The sequence below is a fragment of the Sander vitreus genome, chromosome 12, assembly GCF_031162955.1.
Source record: "Sander vitreus isolate 19-12246 chromosome 12, sanVit1, whole genome shotgun sequence".
Taxonomy (NCBI): Eukaryota; Metazoa; Chordata; class Actinopteri; order Perciformes; family Percidae; genus Sander; species Sander vitreus.
In genome coordinates, this window is record NC_135866.1 from 10,651,353 (window position 1) to 10,676,387 (window position 25,035).

The 25,035-nt window shown below is 43.4% G+C and overlaps 1 protein-coding gene across 3 annotated transcripts in view; it reads right to left on the reverse strand.

Moving 5' to 3' along the window:
* The window catches only part of ephb1 (EPH receptor B1), a 165,082-nt gene extending 142,556 nt beyond the window's left edge, over positions 1-22,526 (reverse strand). For all 3 annotated transcript variants that reach the window (XM_078263726.1, XM_078263725.1, XM_078263723.1), the window contains exon 1: positions 22,227-22,526. In XM_078263726.1, coding sequence (XP_078119852.1) covers positions 22,227-22,287 — 61 coding nt within the window. In that variant the 5' untranslated portion in view covers positions 22,288-22,526. The remainder of the gene's footprint in view (positions 1-22,226) is intronic.
* Between the last annotated feature and the right edge of the window lie 2,509 nt (positions 22,527-25,035).

Here is a 25,035-nt window from a genome sequence, read left to right on the forward strand (position 1 = left end):
TCATAATAGCTATTGAATGAGAACGACATTACCTCATCTCCTCTCTGCTAAATCACTGCCCTCAATTTCTCCATGGGTGACCAGTTCTTTTCTTCTATCAATCTCAACTTCTGCCACCACTTATTTCTTACCCCTCTATTTTACATTTAAATGTTCTGGATCTCTCTTGGTTTCTCAATTACTTAAAACCTTCTTTTCTTCTTCCCTACACATCACACTATTTTACTCTTCTGTGTTGCTGTATGAGTCTGGAACCACAGCAGTGTGATGGCTGACAGCAGGGGAGTGTGTTGAAGGTTTACTAAATGTTTAACATGCAATCAGAACCAGCCCAGACAGGCACCCAGCCAACAATTGCAATAATGGCTTCCTCTTAACAAAATATCTGTTGGCGGAGGCTGTTGATATTTGTGTCTGTGTGTGAGGGAAATTTATATATGTCAACCATGAGCGGCCATAACTTGTGACTCGAGATACTTCAACCTGCTCATCACAGATCTTTTATTATGTGTGTGTGTGTGTGTGTGTGTGTGTGTGTGTGTGTGTGTGTGTGTGTGTTTCTGTGAGTGATTGTTTTTTGATACTGTGCTACCCCATACAATACATCTTCTGTAATGGCTGGATGACTAGACAGGCCCCTTGTAGATGGTGGGGGTGGCGTAAATCAGAGTTGATTTGGCTCCCTGCCACAGATGTGTCAGCTCACCCTGTCCAATGAGGATCCAACAAATAGCATTCCAAGTCACTCACATCACACTCCATAGATCTTCCAGACGGCTAGAGTATCCCTCTGACTTTTTAAGACAGACTCCCCCAGACTTCTGGTAGTGCCCCCCAACACGTCCCTCCTATGGATTTGCTGTAATACAATGTCATCTCTCTTCCTTTGGCCCCTCAAATAGGCCTGTCAGAGTATTTCCACTGGATCAAAAGCCCAGATGGCTACAGTCAGCGGGAGTGAGAGGGAAAGCCTCCAGTACAAAGACTGGAATGGAATCAGATGACATGGAATATACTGTGTTCAAAATCTCATTGTGGTGCAAGAACACAGGGATTGATCTGCCTTCATTCATATGCAGCACAAATAAATGTAGCAAGATATGGGAAGGAAAAAAAATGAGAAACAGGGTGAGAAACTGAGAATCCCTTTTTTCCACCAAACCATACCTGCTGTTCTCATGTCGCAGTTGTTTTTGAAAGAGAGGCAGAGCGCTGCTCCCATTTCTGTATGATTGTCTGTGCTTCCTGCCATGTCTGCTTGCTGTGTGTAATTTCTCCAGTGACCATGACAGAGGAGCAACTGTACAAAGTGTGCAAAGACAAAGCGGTGTGTGTTCACGCTGCTGTTCTCCTCCTGCCTCTGCAGTAGGACAAGCAGATTGATGCTACAGCAGTGAGCACTATTTCACTAGCATGCCAGGTCACTAGCTGCACACTGTGCCTCAGGAGAAAGCGAAAGAAGAACATTGTTCCCCCCCTTTGTCTATGTCCTCGTCTGCCTCGTTCTCTTCCTCTTCCTCTGACCACAGGCTGTTCCTTCTCCTCAAGTTAACAAGGTTCACAATGTGCCACCTGTCATCTTCAATGTTTGACTGCCTGCAGAAGCACCGTTTCCTCCAGTGTCCAACTCCTGCTTGTGGAGATAGAACACAGGTTGGTTGAGCAGCTGACGTCAACAGGATACAGTACACTGGAGACGGAGTCACTGTAGACAATTATTAGCATCATTGATATCGCCACCGCCACAGCCATTTGATTTAGAGAGATCTCATTATCAAAAGCAACTTTGTTGTCAGAGGATCTTTTGAAAATCAAAAGAATCAAACACACAGATATGAGAAACTCATATGAACTAACATGCACACATAAACACACACACACACACACACACACACACACACACACACACACACACACACATACACACAGACACACACACATACACCCCAACACTGGGGACAGTGCAGAACATCTGTGATCAGCATTAGTCAGACGGATCTGCTTGAATTAGCATGAAAATCCAACTAACGACAGCGATGAAGGCGAGATTATTTTGGCACACAGGGAAAGAGGAGACCGATAGAAAGTGAGGGAGACAGAAAAAGGCCAACCGAGATAGGGTTGTAACCAAACAGTTTGATATTTTCACTACTAATGCTACACTGGCTCGGATTCGTGATTTACTTACAAGGTCAAGGCAGCGCGTCTGAGAACATGAAAATAGTTTGAGCAACTGCCTAAGCGAGAGGGATATTAGAGAGAGGGGAAGAAAGAAGAGATGGAACTCAGAATAAATGGGAAGAGGAGGGAAAATGAGAGAGGCAGACAGGGGAACTCATTAACTTCTCTTTAATAAAGCTCAAGTCGCATGGGGACCCTTTCATTCCTTCATCTATCTAGTCACACACACGCACACACAAACAAAAGGCACACAATGTACTCTAGTGCCACACTGATCACCTCCAGATAACCACACAGATAGTGATCATACCCAAGTCTCTAAAATCATTTGACTCACATTACAAATCACTAACATAGAACTTCATTGGTGATGGGATGTCCTTGACATACCTTTGTGACTCTAAAGTTACTGCAGTTCATACAGTGCTGACAGTAACCTCTCCACTACTTTATTATGTGAATAAATTACTGGAGTGCTGACAGAGAAAACACTGAATGTAAATATTGTGTAGGCTCAATCCCATAAAGAAACCAAAATATCTTAAAGCAACAGCGCACATGCGTTGAGGAAATCTGCAAATATGAAGGAGAAGCGAAACATTTTTCACCAATTTCTCTTTATTTGCAAACCATCTTCTAAGACTATGAAAGGGAAAAGCATTTCCATGATAAACATTTAAACTGGCGCTGGGCCCAGTTCCAGATTCCCTTTTGTCGTTATCGCTTGTGGGATCAGTTCGCTGTGACTCGGAGGCAAAGGAGCAGGACTTGGATGGTTGGATACTATACGAAAAGAAAGCAGGGATTGGAGCATTAAAGCTTCTTCTACAGTATATGTGTATATCCATTCCTTCCCTAGGGGCCAGACAGCAAGGCTAATTTAAGAAGCGTGGGCCCTGTCAGCTGCCATTAGCATGCCCGCTCACAGACACACACAAACACACAAGTGGGCACATTTGTCCCAAAACACACATAGCGCGCACATGCAGTCACAAAGCTAATTCCAGAAATGTGGGCAACTGTCAGAAGTCATCATCTGCGAGTACAAAGCCAACCAACATGTTACACAACCTGGCGCTCTTATGGGTGGAGGCAGGGAGATAGATACCCCTTTTCCACCAACAAGAACCAGGTGCTGGTTCAGAGCTAGAGCTAGTGCCGGTTCGGAGTTGGTTCGACTGACGAGCCTCCAAAGAACCGGTTTGCTTTTCCACAGGCTAAAGAGCCAGCACAGAGCCAGGTCTTACGTCACTGTATACGTCTCATCTTTCCCAGCAATGTTAGCGTGGCGGCGCCAAACACAAACACACCATCAACAATGGCGGACGTTGCTTTGCTATTGATGTTCATGGCTTTGCGGACCTACGTCGGCATCCAAACTCGGCGGATCCAACGTGTTCGCGCGGCTCGCCTGTATAGTGCAAGAAAGCAGCTTGTTTCCTCCTCTGACCACTGCTGTTTTTGTTTAATCGCGTCCATCGTGTTTATCTGCTAATTCAAAAATGCCAGTCACAAGTTTCTGTTCGTCTTGTTGGTCACGGTAACCCCACCCCCAGCCGCTGACGTAAGCGGTTCTTACTTCTGGCCCAGCAATGATTTGGTGCTACTTCAGAACCACTTTTACTGGTTCGGAGCTGATGCTTTGGTGGTCGAAAAACAAAGAACCGATTTGAAACTAGGCTCTGGCTCCGAACCAGCACCAGCTCTGCCTTGTTGGAAAAGGGGTAAGAGAGAGTCAGACAGATAGAGAAAGAAAAACTATTGATTTACACCTGAATAACAACTCAACAAAATAAAACTAAATAAAAAAGTGTCTTCTAAGCATGGACCCCATCAATCCGGGCAACAGGGCTGCAACTAATGATTATATTCATTGTCGATTAATCTGTTGATTCTTTTCTTGATTAATCGATTAGTTGTTTGGTCTATAAAATGTCAGAAAATAGTGAAATGTGACGGTCAGTGTTTTCCAAAGCCGAATATGACATCTTCAAATGTCTTGTTTTGTGACCACAACTCAACGATATTCAGTTTACTGTCATAGAGAAGTGAAGAAACTAGAAAATATTCACATTTAAGAAGCTGGAATTTTTACTCAAACCGATTAATCGATTATCAAAATAGTGGCCCATTAACTTTAATAGTTGACAACTAATCGATTAATTGTTGCAACTCTACCGGGAAGTGTGTGAAGCAGAGCTTTTTTCTGTGTGAAGGTGTGTTAATCACATCAGAGAGTCTGTAGGGTCAGTGTATGTTTTGGTCATTCGATTTTCATTTCAAAAAACAAAAAAAACAAATGGTTATTTGATTTTTGTTTTAAAATACAAAATTTAAAATTGAAATACAAGGCCTTTTACTTTCCCTTTTCATGGTCAAAAGGGAATGTGAAAATTTAAAACATGCTTCAATTTTAATTTTCTATTTCATATAACAAAAAATTTAATCACTAGAAAACAGAAATGAGAAAATGCCTGTTTTTTCATATTCTGAGACCGGATGTTGCATTTCCAAGGCAGTAACACGTTCTCTTAATACATCTGTCGGTACACGATCCGTTCTGCGCATGCTCAAGATGTTCGTGCATGCGCAGATTATAATCCTGTTGTACGAGGATTTACGACACTGCACGATCTGTTCCACGCTTCCGGATCGTACAGTTTTGCTCTAAACCAGACTGCACTTAAGGGGAAACTGTAGCCTAACTTCCTGAGCGACTGATCACCCGTTTTTTGCACCTCTTTACATAAATATAGGCTACATAAATTATGGCTATGATGAAATACATCATGAAATACATAAATGAGGCAATACATATACATTAGTCATTCTAGTTCAATAGCCTAAATATATATGTTTTACTTTTATTTATTTCAGGGGACTTTTATTTATTTCCGTCTATTTATTTGCACGTTATAAAACACGAGCGCGTCAGATTCGTCTGATTCCCATCTTAGCTAGAGCGGGTAACGCCAGCTCTGCAGACGGACCAGAGTCAGTCAGCACCGGGGAGCGAACCGGAGTCCCAGTTCACAGGGCTGGTGGCTAGCTGCTAGCTAGCTGCAGCGGCAGCAGCGAACATTAGAACATTAGACCCAGCACCGGAGGTCTGATCCCCATGATCTGATCCCGAACCGCCGGTGACTTTCTGCCAGATCAGCAAGCTTAACAGCAGCAACAGAAAGTTTGCTGGGATAAGACTTTGGCGCTGTAACGGTAACGTTAATGTAACAGTAACGTTACAGCCGTGAACTGAAAGTCTATTTCCTCAGCTGGTTTGACTCTCTTCGGGCGAAGTTGTCTACGGTGGGTAGAGACAGAGAGTCAGAGGAAGGCAGGGAGAGAGGGTAATAAATAAATGTGACATTATGAAATAAAAGTATTTCTAAGCATTATCAAGAGTATATGTTTCCAAAGTCATTTTTGCCTGGGCTGAAAGCAACACTGGCGCTGTTGCGCTGGAAATGACAACATCCGGTCTCTGTATATGAAGAAACAGGCCTTTTTTCGTTTCTATTTTCGAGTGATTTTACTTTTTGTTATATGAAATACAAAATGAAAATCAAAGCATTTGTATGTGTGTGGAAGCACCAGAGACACAAAATAACACCCCAAATCCCAGAAAAAAGTGTTTTTTTTCATAATATAGGCACTTTAAACTGAGCTAGGAACTTTGTTTTGAATTGAAGACTTCAAGAGATTTCGAGATATTTCCCCACATCTCTCTAATGATTCTAAAATGTTGTTTAGTTGTATAGGATAGCTCATGATTGAACAGTGTAGAGGGGCCTTTGGTCAGGGACATTCCCAACATGAAAATCTTGCATCTTTCAATGGTGTCCGTCTAAGCAAGGTCAGTCAAAAAACAGACCGAGACCACACACACACACACACACAAACACACACAGTCTCTCAACACCTTAACCCTACATAAAATAAAGAAAATTCGCAAATACTCATACAAATCCTAGAGAGAGAGAGAGAGACAAGCGTTTTTTTTCTTTACGGTTCTCATTCTCATATGAAATGATCACATTCAGGTGTTCTGTGATCAAGAGGGTTTTCAAAGCAGGGACTTACAGTTGCCAGTCTCCAAGGGGCGACTGCACCCTAGCCTATCAAAGACACAGATTCCAATCCGCCTGAATGGGCTGCCGACCATTTTGTGTAACATCAGTCCTTCACTACAGAGATCAAAGAGACTTTAAACTGCAATCAAATAATTCTAACAAACATGATACACTGGCTGCCACCTATGGAATCCTTATGTCAGCAGTCGTGCAATATGGTTTCTCTGTAATTGCGTGCACAAATTCATTTTCACAAGATACTGTATGACATTCCTCAAGCAGATTTCCATCTCATTCTGTGCACGGTTGCTCATTCATGCCTATAATACAACTTAGGGGTTTGGCACTGAAATACATTAGCATTTTAGAAGACATTAGCATACCCAAAGGGAACTGCAGTAACATTGATTACAAGTAACCGCATGCATTTAGATGCTGCTCTCCCTCTGATCACACACAATATGCCATCGCTACACTATGCCCACACACACACACACACACACACACCTTGTCTCGGTGAAGCAGTATCACCCCCTGCTGCGAAGCAGGTGCCGTGATAGGATTCTCCCTTCATCCATGCATGCTGACACACACACACACACACACACACACACACACACACACACACACACACACACACACACACACACACACACGCATGTCAAAGAAAGAGCTGTGAAGCGGAGGTGACAGGTCTCTGGTTCCATGCCATCCTCAGCAAATGTAGTGCTAATTGGCATTCCCCCACTGTTAGAGAGCAGCGTGCCTCCAACATGGGGTCCATATGGACCTCAAGATGGAGTCATCTCCTGACTAGTATACGATCATGGGAAGAGAGAACAATCGAGCAGTGCTCATTATTAGGCTATAGGTAAGACACGCCCACACACAAAACATAAGGAAAATATACAGTATAAGCTGTTAATTCCTTTGTGTATTCAACTTCAGCTCATGAACTCGTATTTGCACAGGCACATGGAGAAAGTGGTGTTATTTTAATATGACAGCTGATTAGAAAGATGAGAGATTTGAGTGTGACACCTCTAATGATCTCTTCATCTGATTGACGGGCTAGGCAAGACTTCAATTCACACATCTCGACAACACAGAATGTGGTGCACATACAGCAAAGGGGCACAGACACACACACACGCACACACACACACACACACACACACACACACACACCACGAAGACAGAAATATGCCACACACACTGCTTCACTGAATGTTAGAAAAATACTATTTGCTTCCATAAATCCCTCCTGTGACTTCCAGAATATTCCACTATTATGTTGGCCCTAGAAGAGCTATTTCCTCCCCCAGTTAGCCTGTCATCAGGGGCATTGTACTGTATTGTCAGGGAGCAAGCCTAAATGGGGCCCTTTCAGGGGTATTTTCAGGTACTTTCATGGAAGAATGGAGAGGATATTCATATCACATTTCAGTTTTTCTATCACTGAGCAAACACAGTTTGGACAACACACAGACACGCTTGCATTGAGACACACATGCAAACACACACCGGCACTTCCTTCGCTGACCCAAACGAGCGAGTCAAGTGCATTCCTGCTCCCAGTGATTTCCTCCATCTTGTCCCAACAGACAGGATCCCATTACAAGCGCCTGGCTGTTATCTCCTACAAAGGCAGCAGCAAACATTGTAATACACATTGCAAATGGAATGTTCTAAACATTTCCATAAGACATATACAATTTTGGAACAAAATTACATGACGAAAATTGTATTGAACTTAGCATTGGCAGCCATCTCCACAATTGCTCTCTCGCAAAAACCTATTCGATTAACCTGATCTACTAAACGAGGGCAAACTGATCAGGGATTTCTTAAAGGAACTGGCAATCTGCAGCAAGCTCCTTTAATTGCTCTCTCACTGATCCATTTTGTGATTATTAGCAATTATCTTTCAATTAGCAATGTGCTGATGTCACCACAATGTGAAAGGCAAAGCAATCAGGGGCTGTTAGTGTAGAAAATGGCTGTCCATATTAATGACCCGATCAACTGTCCAGCTCGCACAGAGGTCCCTGTGTGTTTGTGAGTGTGTGTGTATGGTCCTGGAACTAATCTCCAGTGTGACTGCAGCAATCACAGCATAGCAGGCCTGTCAACACTGCTTCATGTCTACACTGCTCAGTAGTTTCAGGGGCTGCTAAATAGGATACATATGCCACTCTAAAGGACCTTGACTGAAGCACACTTAACCCCTACATCAATAGCCCCCTTACCAACCATCACCCCAGTGAGGTGCCCCATTTATTTGAGTCATATTAAATCTGGAAAGAATGTAAATGTAATATAACTGAATTTTTTTAATTGCTCTATTGAAATTATCTGCGCTTTGGGAGTGGGTGGAAGTAGATCCGATTTTTACATCTTACTTTTTTTTTTCCACACATTTAAAGCAATCATAGACTAAAAATTCTAATCTATTATGTTAAATAAAAATGTCTTTGCAGTGATGTATTTTCAGTTCTGTTTTGTGGTACTACTTGCTAACTTTGGGACATTGTTCTACACGGAAAAAACCCTTTGTTTCCCCTGTTAAATGTTTACAAAAACACAAAGAGACACATAAGAGATGACAAATCATCCTTGTATCCACCTAACGCAACCAATCCATCAGACACACTCTCGCCTCTCAAATAAACAGAGGACGCTCACGACATCTGTCATTCCCTCCGCATGCTGTGATCCATGATATGATCGCAACGCTCATACATCCTGAACGATTCATAATCCATCTTCAGACCCAAGGCAACAGACAGAGATAGAGAGCGGCTTCTTGTTTTCATTTTGTCTTGTCCGATTTCTCAGAAGCACTATGACCATCTTCTAAAAGAAAAAAGTTTTTCTGTTAGAAGCTGCCGCTTGATGTTTATCAAAAGAGGGAGATTTTCAAAGCATTAACCTGAGCCGCAAATTGATTGAGAACATGTGTGGAAATGCAAGTCACTCTCCTTGCTTTCTCTACATTTTCAACTGTCAATAATAGAAGATAGAAGGTGTACTCGTTAAGCCAATCATTGCCATATGTCTTAAAAAGCCCTTTTAGAGCAAGCCGAGGGATGTTTTTTTCATACATGCTTGCACACACGTACACACAGTCAGACACACACACAGTGACCTTGTCAGGAGTCATAACCATCACATCAAGAGAACATTACAAATATGTGTCCCTCTGTTCCACCTTTGGTTAGGTAACATTTCAAGCAGCCTTCATAAATGCGAAAACAGATGGCATGTTTTGGGATTGTTCAAGAAATAAAAGGCACATTTTTAGATTGAGTACATGTATTATTTTCAAACTTTAAAGTAGCGTAAACACAGCTGGCACCAGGTGAGCTGTTAAGATTGTAATGGAGCACCTTTATTTACTTACAGAGTCATGTGTCACACACACACACACACACACACACACACACACACACACAATGAAAGAAAGTGGAAATAATCAACACATAGTCACATTTACCTAAGAGTGCAAACACATGCATGTATGCACACGCATGCCCAGACACACACTGAGACTAAAACATTTCTCATCGTTTCATTAAATGGTAACAATGAACAAAGGAAAGAAAAGAAGAACGCATAAATACAAGCATGAGTTTGCAAATCACAGCGGCCTAATACACTCACGCACAGCATTTAAAAATATGCAAATACAGAGGCATTGCTGCTTCCTCGCCCTAACCTGTTTAGTATTGTCCGGAAAGAGAAAACTAAAGCTTTGGCATGGAGAACAAAAACCACACAAGAGATGTCACACAACAACAAATCCCTGCATGACTCTGCATGGCCAGCTGCTTTTGTCTGGACAGCCGTCGAGTGGTATTACACAGTCAGTATTTACATTACCACAGGTTGGAACATGATACGTCTACTTGAAATGGTTGGGATAAACTGAGTAATGTGCTTCATTCAAACTTAAGTTTGTTAATACTGAAATGATGCCCTTACGCAAGGGGAAAACATACCGTACTCTCTGGCATAAAAGTGATAATATCCAAGACCTCCCTGTAAGAGATCAGTCATGTTTAGAGTGTATGTGAACAGAAATATCCAATGTTAGGGGAATTGTGACAAATCCATGTTTTTTCATGTAAACCCACACATATTTAGATTTACTGTGCAAAAAAATATTAAATATTATTATAAATATTAGTGAATACGTAAATAAACATCAAGTCATTATTAAGTCGTTAGTGTTCATTTTGTGCAGCATTGTAAGTTAGATCAAGGGTCATGAAATTGTGTGGTAAAGCAAAGTGACGGAAAGCAGACCCAGGAAATAGCCTACATCTACCAATTTACATTAAAAATATATTTAATATTTCTCAAAACTCGTGCTTGGGCTTTAACATCCCATCCAGAGCTTTGAGTCTTCACAATTTGTGACACTGCAATGTATTAAGAACAGCAACAGTGGAGAGGCAGCATAAACCTAAAAACCTAAAGACATAATGATTTGCTTGAGTGAATAGATATGGACGAATAAATGCTCATTAAATTATACATTTTAGCCATGCCTTGCTCCGGCTCTGTCATGTTTTGATTAAATCATTAATAGATTATGTGATGGACAACGTTTGCATTGGACATCATCATGAGAGACAGTATTGGTGTCAGAGTGGCCAGCCAAACCCTTTTAGCAAAAGTATTGCTTTTATGTTTAATGTAATTGTTACATTACGTAATCCTTAGACCGCATGCATAAACTTGCAGAGTGTGAAAGTTAAGAAAAGGTAAAAGATTCTTATAGAACACAATAGAGCCAGACACACACACACACAGTCTATGTGGCAATTTGTGAGAATTGAATACAATATACACTCACACAAACATAAACACACACATAACAGACAAACAAGGTAGGCCTTTATATACTAAGCTTGTAGTAGAAAAGGCTATGCTGGTGTACATTTAGGCAGACAATTATGATAAAAGAAGCCAACATTGGATATTATGCATTAATAATCTGTCATGACATATATGTCTAGTATCTAGTGTATCTTTTGATATTGTCTGAGTTTCCTCTCAAACTGATGTGAGACAGGAGAGCCGCTGTACAATTACATTCAGCTCAGCTTAGTGGGAACGTTTGTCATCTTGACATATCATCAGCTGAGTGCAGCAGCACGGCCATAGAGGGAAATTTGTGCATCTGAACGAGTACATCTGTTCATTCACGTCCACATTCCACTTTACTTTATTGAAAACTACCTGCGCGCATGCCATATGTGTGTACAGTATATTCAAGCAGTTCATTTCCCAAGCTCTCAGAAATGGGCTGACTCCACCCAGACATCAGTGTCAATCTGATGAGTGGGTGTCTAACAGTGTGTGAAGCTCACATCAAAGGCATGCCGCTTTAAATGCCCAGCCTTGGGAGAAAGCAGGGAGGGGAAAGACTTCATAGGAATAAGGGATAGAAGGGAGGGGCATGCATTTTATACTGTTCAGTGAGCCTCATTACAGAACAGGTTTAGGTTAGAAGTGTATGACTGAGACAACTATGGTGACTAGCTGAATCAAGACCTTTGTAGATTTACCAGCAACCTTAACAAACAAGCTCACACACACTTTCCTTGACTCACTGGCGCCAAACAATCTTCTCCACATCATTCATTATAGCGATTTAAAGAAAAGGCAAATCACACTCCCAACAGACATGCATGGACTCTCATAGATACACGCAGACATACACACTCTAAAGGGCTGAATGCGCTTAAGGGTTAGCAGCCAGAACCACCAGCCACCTCATTAGCACAAATAGGATCTTAGGCAGATACAGGCCTATCCTTCTCTCCCCCTCTGTCTCTTTGTCCCTCTTCGCCTCTCTTCTATTGCACAAATGAGCCCTTATCCTTGTCCTCTAGCTCGCCTCCTACAGAAAGAGTAGCGCATACAGCTGTAGAGGGACCACAACACCAGGAAAGGAATACTTCACCGTCTCTGTGGGTCATTTCTTCTCCCATTATTTGTGCATCTGCTAAAGTATATGCTCAATAATACTGGACAAGATTTATCACCTAAGGACGTTTGGTTGTAGTGTGACCTCAGGTTGCGTTACATTGAAATGAGTCCCCTTGGCCCTTACTCCCATAACTATTCATGAAAGGGAGGCTGAGGTCAACAGGCCAACATGGGCTGGGATCAGTTAGTCATGAATATAATTAATATGCAAACTTGGGAGAATATATTCAGTAATATTGAATTTTAGATAAAAGAATCTGATACCCGCAATTTCAAACAGACATTCCCAGGCTCAATTCTTATCTGCTTTGTCCCCTGATATACTCTTTGCCAAAATACACGGAACAGAAACTGAAATCCAAACAAACCGCCTATGACTAGGATTGGGCATCGAGAACCGCTTCCAACTTGGAACCGTTTCAAAAATGAATCCTTTTTTTATTGGAATTCCTCGTTTTGAATCCAATCATCGGTTCCAAATTTAACACGCGCAAGTTTTGTTTTCCGTAGCGGCCACCGTACTTCTCGGCACTTGTTTTTCCTCTTATCTGTTAAATAAGCATATGACCCCGTTTCAACTCCACCCCTCAAAGAATCGGAATCGAGAATCGATACGAACCCAAATCGAAAGAAATAATCGGATTTGTTAAAATCAAAACGATGCCCTACCCCACCTATGACCTTGGCTCTTTTAGGGAAATGTCTCTTACACTCCGTCAGATTCCTAGTTATACTCTAGCCAGCCAGGCAACGGCTGGTAGATCGAGATGCTGTCCACTCATCTCCCATTACCCTCTATGCTTCGAATCAATAGTTAATTACCTCCAAAAAGCTCTCTTCTTATCGAGCTACAGAAGTGGACAGCACAGGACAGGCAGCAATGTGCCTGGCAGAGGGATTCAGTGTTATGCAGGGTGAAAACTGCCCTCCCACCACTGCTACTTATTGGCCCATCAGTGTCCCTCTCAGAAGCTGGCATTCCATTTTGCACTGCGCCGGCACTTCTTTCTCTCCACCACACAGTTTTAATTTCTCATGCTAACGCAGACACGCGCAGTGAGACACAAATATATATGCACAATTTCTCTCTATCTGCCCCTTGCTTGCCAAGAAGTCAATGCTTAATAAGAGATTACATTTATGGTGAGGAGAAGGGCAGGGGAATGGTGAAATATGTCCACACATGTCCTGAACCTGGGAAAGGCACTGGCACTTACTCATTAATAATGGGACAGGCCCCAGGCCCAAGCCCTTAGCTCTCTGTCTTTACTCATTTCCTTTCTGCACATCAAAGCTCTGTGTGTGTATGGCTGTGTGTGTGTGTGTGTGTGTGTGTGTGTGTGTGTGTGTGTGTGTGTGTGTGTCAGTCCCTATGAGAAACAGCCTGTGGAAGAGCCGGCTTTTATTTAATCACAAGTGGAGCAGCTTCCACCACCATCCGTAATTTCAGCCCTATTAACGTTCTGCTTTTTATTCCTCTGAGCGCTGGAGACGCAGCCTCCTGTGGGCTGCTGATTCACTTAAAATGCAAAAAGTACCACCAAGTTGTTGTTTCTTTCCCCTGTACAGCAGCAACTTCCTATATTGGACATTTATACTTGAGAACCAAAGGATTTATTGGATAAACACAGTGATATGCATAGTTTGTAATGTGTGGTGTGCACAGTGAGCTAAACTGATATTCTTATCAGTTTGATTGTAGACTTTAAAATGTTTCCCACACATTGAAAGTCACAATCACAAAACGGCTGCACCACTCTACCTGCCTCCTCCCACTTCTTGGTCAGCCTCTGCCCCGCAGCCTTCCTGCCTGCAGCCCTTAAGCCTGAGCTGTAGGGCTTAAAAGTCAAATGAAATCGTTCTGGGCCTGACTCAAAAACAGATCTCATTAGAACAATCATAAATGAAGCTCTTTGTTCCTACAAGCCTACAACCCCAACAGTCTCTTAACCCTCTTCCTGTTCCTGCCAATGCTGCGTCTATTACGTCTACAGAAGGACATACTCATATTTCACTTTTTTTCCTCCTTGTAGTAAACCCTATAATGCTTCATAAATGCATCTGTTTAGAGGCAGGTGAGGGAGGGAGGAGGGGAGAAAAGAGAGAGACAAGCCGGTAGAAAGAACCAATTATTCCCAGGCTGGAAGGTTCGTGACAGGAGGTGGGAGAGAAGGGGCTGTAGCTTGCAACTACTCGCAGATTTAATTAAAATTCATTGTAAAAAAAAAGAACACTCTAGAAGGCAAGAAGAAATGGCCAGGAAGTTGATTTAACAACAGGCCTTTGTGGATTTAACTGGCTGGAGCTGATTTAGGGAGGGTTGGGGTGGACAGGGGCTAAAGGGGCCAAGGGGTTGAAGAGAAATGGTGGATATGGGCTGTAAGCATAGAGGCCCCAGGAGCCAGGCTGTGTGAACATTGGGAAATAAAACTCGATAATCAATGCTTTCTGTTTACACCTCTCAACTCAACAAATATCGAAGAGATTCCCCTTTTCCTGCTGACTGAACAACCGTCACCCAATCTCTAGGACAGGTGATAATGGAGGGAAACAAAAGCCTGAGAGACAGAAAAGGAATAGAAGAAAGCCCATTTTTCACACCACCATCCTTGAGTGGTGGGAAGGCTGGGTCACTGCTCCCAATTAATTACTTGTACTTCCATTTTCCACTGTGGTTTAGAGGGTTATCTCTAGGGTGATGGTCTCGAGACCCTGTTCTATTAGGACCCGGTTCCAAATTTCTCAAAACCAATCAATAGGGTCAGAGCTTATCAATACTGCTATCGAGACTAGTGGATCATATAACATTATGTCTAAAAATAGATAAGTGCGCCAACTGGAAAAATCATTTACGGGCACAGTAGCTAAGTTTTCGAATAAAAACCTGCGCGTAACGACGTAGTCACATGCTGTTTTGCCGTGTGCAATGCCATACGAACGAGGATGATGCAAAGGTATATATACCTACCTGGAGTGGATGAGGCGCATGATATCTCGCTGCGTAACTCCAGAGCGCACCTTGTGCCACAGGTGTAAGGCGCAATAGACGGGACTCACGTCCCGATTAGACCCCCTGCTGAAGGCTACAGGGATTTTGTCAATAGAAAGGGCTGGAAAGGCAACAGAAGCATCGCTGCATGTCCAAAATGCTGACGGCTAAACGGTGTAGTGTGACTGTATTTCACTGTAGAGGATTCCAACAGCGGGGCGTACAACAGTCTGCCGCTAAAGTTATGAGCTAAAAGACACCAACTAGCACTGTTAACTGCTGTTATTGGATAAACTACATAGAAGTTCCGTTTACTTGAAACTGGTGAACCTCGTGATGCATTAAAAGTTATTGTAAAATACCCTTTTCTCATCTGTTTTTGTCGTTAACAGCAATTTAGGTTACTGGTGAAAGAAGTTATTGTTCAAAGTTATTGTTACATTTTTAATAAATAATTGTTTTAATTCCCCCCTAGTTCTGTTAAGATTAAGAATGTGTTGTCTTGACTTTCCACCAAATAATATAAAAGTATCAATAATGGCATTGATAAAGACTCGGATTGTTTAAGTCTCGAAAATGGTATCAATAACAGTCCCCATCCCTAGTTATCTCTAAGTTTGTGCGCTTGCGCACATTAAGTCTTGGTGAGTATGCTCGTAGGTGTGTGTGTGTGTGTGTGTGTGTGTGTGTGTGTGTGTCCATGTTCTGTGTTTGGCATTTGAGAGAACTGGCTTTACCAGGAAACAGATGACTCACACAGTTTGAGGTTGAACTGTGTCACAAGCGTCACCGCTTTCACTCCTGTGCTCTAATGTGTTTCGTATGTTGCTGATGCAGTGGGTCTGCTTATCCTCGAGATTGGACAGATAGGGCCGTAGCCCTCGTCCCACAGTCAGCCACCTGCTCTGATAAGGGCCAAGCACGAAGCAAGACGGTAGGAACCTAACACTGCTGATAGCATCTCCTCTGCAAATCTCGGGACACAGGAATGTGTGGAAGACACAGGAGGACAACATAGTAAAGAACATGAAATATCCGCTCCGCGAGAGAAAGAAAACAAGACACGAGTCTGGAATGGAACAAGGCACACAAAGAAACGCACATACACTATAGTGCATGCTGCTCTACTCCTCTCCCTTTCTCCCTTGATACCACTCGTTCTCATACTGAGATGTACACAAACATGTGCACATGCATACTAACCCCCAACCTGCATCCACCATCTGGCCTTCCCGAGGCTCAGATGTCTCTGGGGTAAGGTGAGCTGTGAGGGAGGCTCTGTGTGTGTGTGTGTGTGTGTGTGTGTGTGTGTGTGTGTGTGTGTGTGTGTGTGTGAGAGAGAGAGAGAGAGAGAGAGATTGTGGAGCCAGCGATCATATTATCCAAGAGAAAATATGCACTATACAGTATACTGCAATATGTGAGAAACCATATTGGAAAAGAAGCTGCACACACCACATATTCTTGCCACAGTGCCTGAATGCAAGCACATCCACATAAGGCAGTACAACACATTTACAGCACTGCAGGTATATGCGCTGCAGGCAGGGATTTTCACTCGGGGTCGTCATAGCTGACTAGGCTGTGTAAGCGCACCTTAACGCAGAGTAGTCTTTTCACTGTGGACAAAATAAAGCCTCCATTATGGGATGAGGCCAGGTCTGCTGCCCCTGCCAGCCATAATGGCTTTAGCACTGTACTGACGACGCAGGCACCCAAAGGTACAATACACACACCGCGGTACAAAACAAGTGGAAAATTGAATTCTACTTCAGGTGGTCCCAGGTCAGTAGTAGTGTGCCCGTGGCCAAAATACACTTGTACAATCATGTAAGCACTCACACACACACAGTCCTTCATGTCTTTTCAGTCCTACCACCTCAACCCGTGGACCTGTGTTGCGCTTATATTTTCATTCTTCTTTTCTAACCGTCGGAAATAGTACAGGGGAAAGGAGCAATCTTGCATTCACATCCATTAGAGACTCAACAGGAGTCTTTTCACAGGCTGTCTCCTCTGCACAGCTGGCGAGCTAACATGCGCACACAACTCACATTGAGTAGTAGAGAATTCTTAACTCAATAGGCTACTACACTGACCTCACAAAGCCTGTCTATATCACTACGAGCTCAGTTGGACTAATCTGAGAACCAGCAATGTGCTTCAAATGAAACAAGATTTGGCCACTGCTGATTTTATACTGATTTCAGTGGATATTTTAGATGAAATGTGACATTTCCAAACAGCCAGCGTGCTTTTCTAGTTTATAAATGCAAAGCAATGACCAATAACAGGCCAGTTAACAGCAAGTTGTCCATTTGTCCAATCAGGTGCATGAAGGGTTCACGTTAATATCTGAACGAAGCAGACAACTGTCATCTACCATGCACCCTACTTGAGCTGACAGCTGTCTCATAAAAACGCCTCTAGAGCATTGCCAAACCACAATATACAAATAGTAGAGGATGGATACCCGACGATCCTGGCAAGGTCGGACAGATATTTAGAAATGATGTTCGGGTTCGGGTCGGGCTCGGTCACATCAGCGCGATAAGCCATTGAACATTTTAAATTTAAAACAGCTTATTATGTAGGTAGCCAAGGGGCCTGTTTCACTTGATGCAAATTTAAAAATAAATTTAAAATATTATAAACACATATTATAAAATATAAATTGGCTATATGATTGGGCCTCTTGTGCGTGCCTGTGTTAACGTGCGCTTGTTGCCCCCGTGTGAGCTGATGCGCTCATCTGTTGACATTTCCGAATGCCTTCCTACAGTTGCTTAATAAAAGCTTTCCACACAAACAAACGTACATGCGTCATTAGTATGAGAAAAAAAAATTAGATTTTTACTGTGTCGGGCTCGGACATAAATATCTTAATGCCTGTCGGGCTCGGGCCGGGTTCGGTTATTGCTCTGTCGGACGCTGGGCTGGGCTCGGACAGAAAAATGCGGCCCGATCCGCACTCTAACAGACAGCACAACGGTGAACTGTGTTAGCTTTCGAAAGTTAGTTTTCACTTTCTAGTTTCCAGCTGCTCTGATTAGAAAAAAAAAAAAAAAAAACTCACCAACAGAATAGCAATAATGTGATACTTTATGAATCCTTTATGAATGAGCCTGATTCTGACCTCTCCACAGTGGGATCAGAGTGGGTCAGCTATGAGACAGGGCCCCTGGAGCCGAGTCAGTGTCTTGCTCTAGGACACTTCAGCAGGGCAGCGGCATGCTGAGACGAGGGCTGGAACCTGCCCTTCAACACTCTGTCCTCCAACCTTCCTAATCAATATGCCACTCTCACTCTAATGGTCCTAATGAATGTATATCAACAGTGTGTGGTTCTGACCTCCATAACTATTATCTGATGCTTAAGCTATCATTCATATTGTTTATTCAGGAAGCAACAATATTTTCCATCTACTTGGCCCGTGAGAATGAGGCATTACCATAGTATAGTACAGGTCAGGTACTTAACACAGCATCCTTAAGGACTGGTTACAGCACATTACTAATGCACTCTTATCATACTTATACTTAATGATGCTGCTGTTTTACCCCAGTGTAGCATGGTACACTCATCTATGTCAGATAACTAACTTAAATTGCCAGCAACTCATTTGCAAAACACGCGTACTGTTTCGCTGGCCTCCCTTCATCTGTCTCTCTCATCTTTTTTTATTTCCCTTGGTCCCTGTCTATCTTTCAGCCGCTGTTTCATCCCCCTTGCCTCTGCTCCTCTTACCTCCACCAGCCAGTTCCAGGCCGTTAAATGAGCGGGCTTATCTAAGTCTAATTGGTTTAAGGGCAAACAGAAATAAGCAATGGCTCTGTAAGTAGGGGAGAATTACTGCTGCTGTTGGCAAGAACCATCGGCACACCACGGAGAGAGAGAAAGAGCAGAAGACGAGATAAGGGAGACAAGAGAGGAATGGGGAGATTAGTGGAGAGAATTATGGAAGACAGAGTGGGATAGCGAAATGAGGGGAAAGGGAGGTGTAGAAGAAAGAAGGCAGAGAGAAGATGATGGGAGAAATGGAGAGAGAAGACAAATGAGGGTGAAACAGAGCATTGCACATGCATCTTTTTCTAATGCCATGCAAATCCCTGTCTTCCCTCTTCTCTCTGTTAGCCATTTGCTTTACATGTAGGTCTGACTGCCCCTTCAACAACTTGTCGGTGAATGCATTTCTGTTTACAGATATCATGCCTTCGTGTGTGTGGGATTGTGCGTGTGCTTGGTAGCCCTGCCTCAAGTTTGAATCCGACAACTTCGGGGCGACATCTAGCTCACCCGGTAGAGTGTGCACCCCATGTAGGCTCAGTCCTTTGCAGCAGCCCGGGTTCAAATCTGACCTGCAGCCCTTTGCTGCGTATCATTCCCTCTCTCTTCCCCCTTTCTATCTGTCTATACTATTTAATAAAGAAAAGCCCCCCCCTCAAAAAAATCTTTAAATCCAACAAATTCTAAGTTCTATAATCAATTTTACACTCAAACTTTTGGCCCTTCACCGCATTTGGTAAGACAAACATACACTTCTACTAGAGATGCACCGATTGACCGGCCGGTGACCGGAATTGGCCGATTTTCACGTGACCGGCCATGACCGGAGACCGGCAGGTCAGTCTGACATATGCCGATTTTATGCCGGTCAAATGCACTCGGGCGCCGCATGATAAACATCACGCAACATCAGCATCGCACGTGGACACGCACCGCCGCTCCTTCAGCTGTTTATGAAATGTCAGAAAGTCGTAATTATACATGGCTCTGCAGAGCCGTTTGCTCTAGTGATCTCAGGTGAACGGTCAGCCGCTCTATCTCCCCTCTGAGGCTGAACAACTGGAAGAAGAAAACCACACTCACGGCTACAGTTTATTAAATAAATATTTGTGTGTGCTGTAAGGTGGTTAGAAAATATGAAATCGTAATCGGCTAAAATCGGTATCGGCAGTTCAGACTCAATGAAAAATCGGAATCGGCCTAGAAAGTTGTTATCGGTGCATCTCTAACTTCTACACTCACCACTGCATACTCAAGCTTCAACTCATTTTCCTATAATGCTCAGCTGCCTCGCATCTATCCATTCATCCCACAGTTCGTCAGTTCATCGATGACGTGTGCAGTGTTTATTGAAAGTGTATGCATTTGGTCAAATAGTTCGTTTAATTTATGGCAAGTGTGTGTTCTTATTCTAAAGTCTCTCACACACACACACACACACACACACACACACACACACACACACACACACACACACATCTCTGACCATTTGTGATTAGCAGTTGATTTGGACTCTTAATCAGATTAAGGGTGACAGGAGAGGCAGGTATAATGTGGTCAATGGCTCCACCCTCTCACACACACACACACACACACACACACACAGAGACAATGAATGAGCAACAGATTGCAGTTCAGATCAGTGAAAATTTTAACCTGCCCATGGGACAACCTCCTTTCAATTAGCGACCAAAACAAGGAAATCACTTTCATCCTTGTTACCGAGGTAACTCAGGGGCCAGCTCCCTGCCCATCTGTTTCTTTCTGATCCCATCTTTTAGAGGAAAAAAATCGCACACCCCTATCCTCGCACAGAAATATCACTCCTACCTCCCGTCCTCCACTCATCTCTCTGAACTGACTTTTCTGATGTAGTTTCACACTGTGTAAACATTTGAACCTCAAAATATCCATCCTCGCAGAATTAGCAATTTGGGCCTGGGCTTGGTATCCATAGCTGTGTTGAAATCTGATCAGCACAAACAAGAAAGCCACTGCCGAATTACAGAGCAGAGCACAGCCGGAGAAAGGAGCAGTCCAGGAGCAGAGTTGTAAATGATTAAAGAGAAAAGCTGCATGTGAGAAAACTAATTTTATTTGTGCTTCTAATTTACTTATTTATGCTTTGGGGAGTAGCTAGAGACAGCCATGGGAAGCTGATGTGTTCCTGTGTCTGTTTTATTGGAGAGGATGAGCTACTGTACAATAAAATGAGAGAAGAAACTATATATACATGATGCTGCCGGGGTTTTCCATCCATCAGCCAATGTCTGAGGCTACAGCCCAGTGTTCGGTCCCCAGGGTCCCTCAGCGGAAATGAAAAACATGTTTAACTGAGGAGATCTTGGCTACTAGTGGCACTAGCGCTTGTCCAGATGAGTGTGCATAAGAAAGAAATTAGGAAATAGGAGGAGATGCAAAAAGACAAAGAGAGAGAAGAGAATGGAGATGGATGAAGAGAAAAAATACAGGGACAGTCCGAGAAAAGGGGAGAGGCAGTTGAGTGTGTTTTTTTTTTTGTTTTTGTTTTTTTTATATAGATTGATTTCCAAAAGGAAAAAAAGAGAGATTTACACCTGCATAAAATCCAGGTTACAGAGAGGCTTCCAATCAGTGCAATCCACAATCTAAGAGAGTTTTTCTCAGCGATTCAAAATGCCACAGAGTGATGCTCAGGGGCTTGTGATAATAGTGTTTCATATGTACACTTTAATGAAAAAGGTGACAGGAGCCCTTGGAGGTTTGACGGGCCCTTACAATGTAGCGTTCGCTTCCCACTGGGAGAAACTAATCGCTCTTGGGATAATGAGAATCTAAAATAACACAATTTATAGAGGAGACTGGTTATGTTCGCGCTCTTGCTGTACAGTACTAAGAAGATTAAAGAGTGAGGCAAAAAAAAAGATTTTAAAGAGCGCATTTAGCCCCTAACAAACTACCGTATGTGATTATTAAACACATTTAAAGTGTAGTTCTTCACATGGACAAGCAACATCAGTGACAAGCAGCGGAGCGGGAGGACCGCCGCTCCGAAATAAAGGGGCAATCTGCTGCGATCCACGTGTATGACATCCCTGTATCCCTATCCCAGAGGCGCAGCGCTGGCCAACGGAAAACGTTGCAAGCATCCCCTACACCGCGCGTCTTGGACAGGAGCATTTCCATATCTACAACAAGTATAATCCCAATCTCTTATTTACCTTCCATCGCAGAGGATGTGATGACCAGCACGCATAAAAGCGCAAACAAATCCACTGTCATGGCAGAAGGGTAGTCTCCACAGCCTGTTCCAAAATAACCAAAGACGCACGGTGCGCGTCAAAAGAATCCCTGTTGTCAGAGCGATACTCCAGCAGATAGCCTGTGTTGTTGAGTCACATTTCAAGCCGTAGTAAACAATGTGTGGCAATCAGCGCCGGGGAAGAGCGGTGTGTAGGGACTGAGGGGGTGCGAGGAGCAGGGGGAGGAAGAGGAGGAGGTGGGGGAGACCCGACATTGCCTGCTTACAGCCCCATTAGAACGCCGGGGCCAATCACTGACTGGGAGCTGAAACTCACTAACCAACCACCAGCCCGCCGCTCCGCCCACCTGGCATTGTCAAAACACAAAACTTTTCCTTGACCTATTTGGAGCGGCGTCCGCTTCACTGAAGAGAACTAGCACCACCACTCGGGTGACTACAACCACTGCATCCCAAGCACACAGAGCCAAGCCTCACCCCATGGGAAAAGCTCTAAACGACTCTATACTAGCTCAGTGGTGCGTCAGCCAATGGTTCAAAATAATACTGCTGTTGAACAATTTCTCAGGCTTCCACATGGCATGCTCACTTTCCCAATAGCTGGAATAAATATAATCCTGATTTAGGATATTACTTTTTTAATTCATAAAAATCACAGGGATGTCTTGCAAAATAAAGTCTCCCAAAAGCCAGTTGAGCTTGGTAGTTTATTCTACTTTCATCACTAAACTGACAGCGTGTTTGCCAACTCCACCAGCCCACCCTGCTACCTAAGTTGACACCATACTTTTTTTTATAATACGCAGTCTGGCAGCCTCCCTCGCCCATTATGCTCACACAAGTGCAAACCTCATTTGCAATGAGAATGTTCATGTATAGCTTTGGCAAATTCAACTACACCTCCTAATGCTATTAAACAGGCATTGCACATCAGCTCCCTCCCCTTGCCCCTGCCACCCCTTTTTTGTGCTTGTGTGCTGCAACAGATGGTACACACAATGGGCTTTTCCCCGCAGGGACACAGAGGACCGAGGTCTGCCTCAGCAGTGGAAAGGGGGCAGTTGCCGCTCTGTAGCCCAGTACCATTACACCTGTCTTGGGCTAGATATGTCCCCCCAAGTCCCTGGAGCTGAAGAATTGGGAAGGAGTTGTTAATCTACAGCCTGAGTAGGCCTGGTTTTACCCGGGGCCACTGGATGGCCTAATACTTCAGTGCTGTCCCTTCACAGCATACTGGCCCAGATACTTTTTACCTGCTTTACTTTTTATGGACTTAATGAATGGGTTGAACAATAGGGCTTTCCATATAGTATGTAGCTTATAAAATGAAAGCCTATATTTTATTGCACAGTTAGTGGATCTTAAAGAGGCCACACTTCACTCTTAAGAATGAGCAGCTTTACACCCCCGTCCTCCCCCCCACCCCACACCCCCAACAAGTCTGAACTGTTTTCACTGCATCTATCTTCAACTCCTAACCTTTACAATGACAAAAAATCAAACACACTGTAAATGAAAAGTGACTCACACTTAATAAATGGTTGTTCCAACTGTGGCAAAGGCCAGCCGATGAACTGGGCCAGACACAGTGCTTCAGGAGCATAAGGCAGCGGTTGCCAACTTGGGAAAGCAGTTGATGAGAGCATTTGTCATTTTTAATGGTGTGGTGAGGAGTGGCGCTATAGTGTGGCATGGCACAACACAGCATGGCCCCTGGTGCTGGCTGCTATGCAGGCCTATGATAGCCACCTGGCCTTATTTTTCACCAGACCAGTCATCATCACCTCTGACTCTACAGGTCATCTCCAAATACAGGAGCAGCACACAGCAATATGTCCCTGTTTGCTGTCCACACCCTGAGGGGGGAAGGAAGGAAGAAAGAGTATGAGGGGAGGTAGGAACAATAGTGCTGCTGCTGTAGCACATCCTCCCTCACAATGCGCACACAGACAAATGCACACATACAATAACACACATGTGCGTGCAGTTGCTCACCCACACAGCACTCAGATAATGATCCACACAAAGCTACACAAGTACTTGCCTACTTCAGCTCAAGAGCCTCAGTCCAATACCAATACTGAGCCCAAAAACATTGTAGAGCGCCTCTCTTTCTCTCTGTGGCCTAATTTTTTTCTTGGTGGTTAAGCCTGTAAGTGCAGCATCCCAGTTCTATTATCGTTTCTCAGTTCCTCCATTCAAGACCAGATTCAAGACAAAATAAAATGACAACCTCTCCAGCCGGGGTATTCTCTGACTTGTGTTTGATTAAATGTTATCCATTTCCTGCATTCTGTGAGCTGACCCTAACGTTATTGTGCTTTTAACCTGTAAACATCCAACTGGTATCTACGTCTCCATGACCAATGTGCCATGACCTTAACATTTCTCCTCTCCGTCTCCTGTTTCCTGGTTCCAGTTTGGTTTCTGGAAAAACAAAAATCACAATTGTTCTATTTTTCAGTGGAGTCAGGCAGAAAATATAAAACAACATAAAGAACAGAGAGTACCTGCCGTACACAAGAAAGACCTTTTTAGGATGAAAAGGCAAGTGCATTTTATGGAAACAGCAATATTTATCTAATTTTCTAGATGCGTGACACATAAGTACAGAAGATAAATATAGTTGGTGACAGGAGACATACACTCCTAAACAGCTGGATGATTATAATAGTACAGAATGAGAAAGGCAGAAACAGACATACAGGAAAGAGAGAGATGTTTCCCAGAGACAGTGGAAGCTGGAAAGCTATGTCTGGTGATGAATA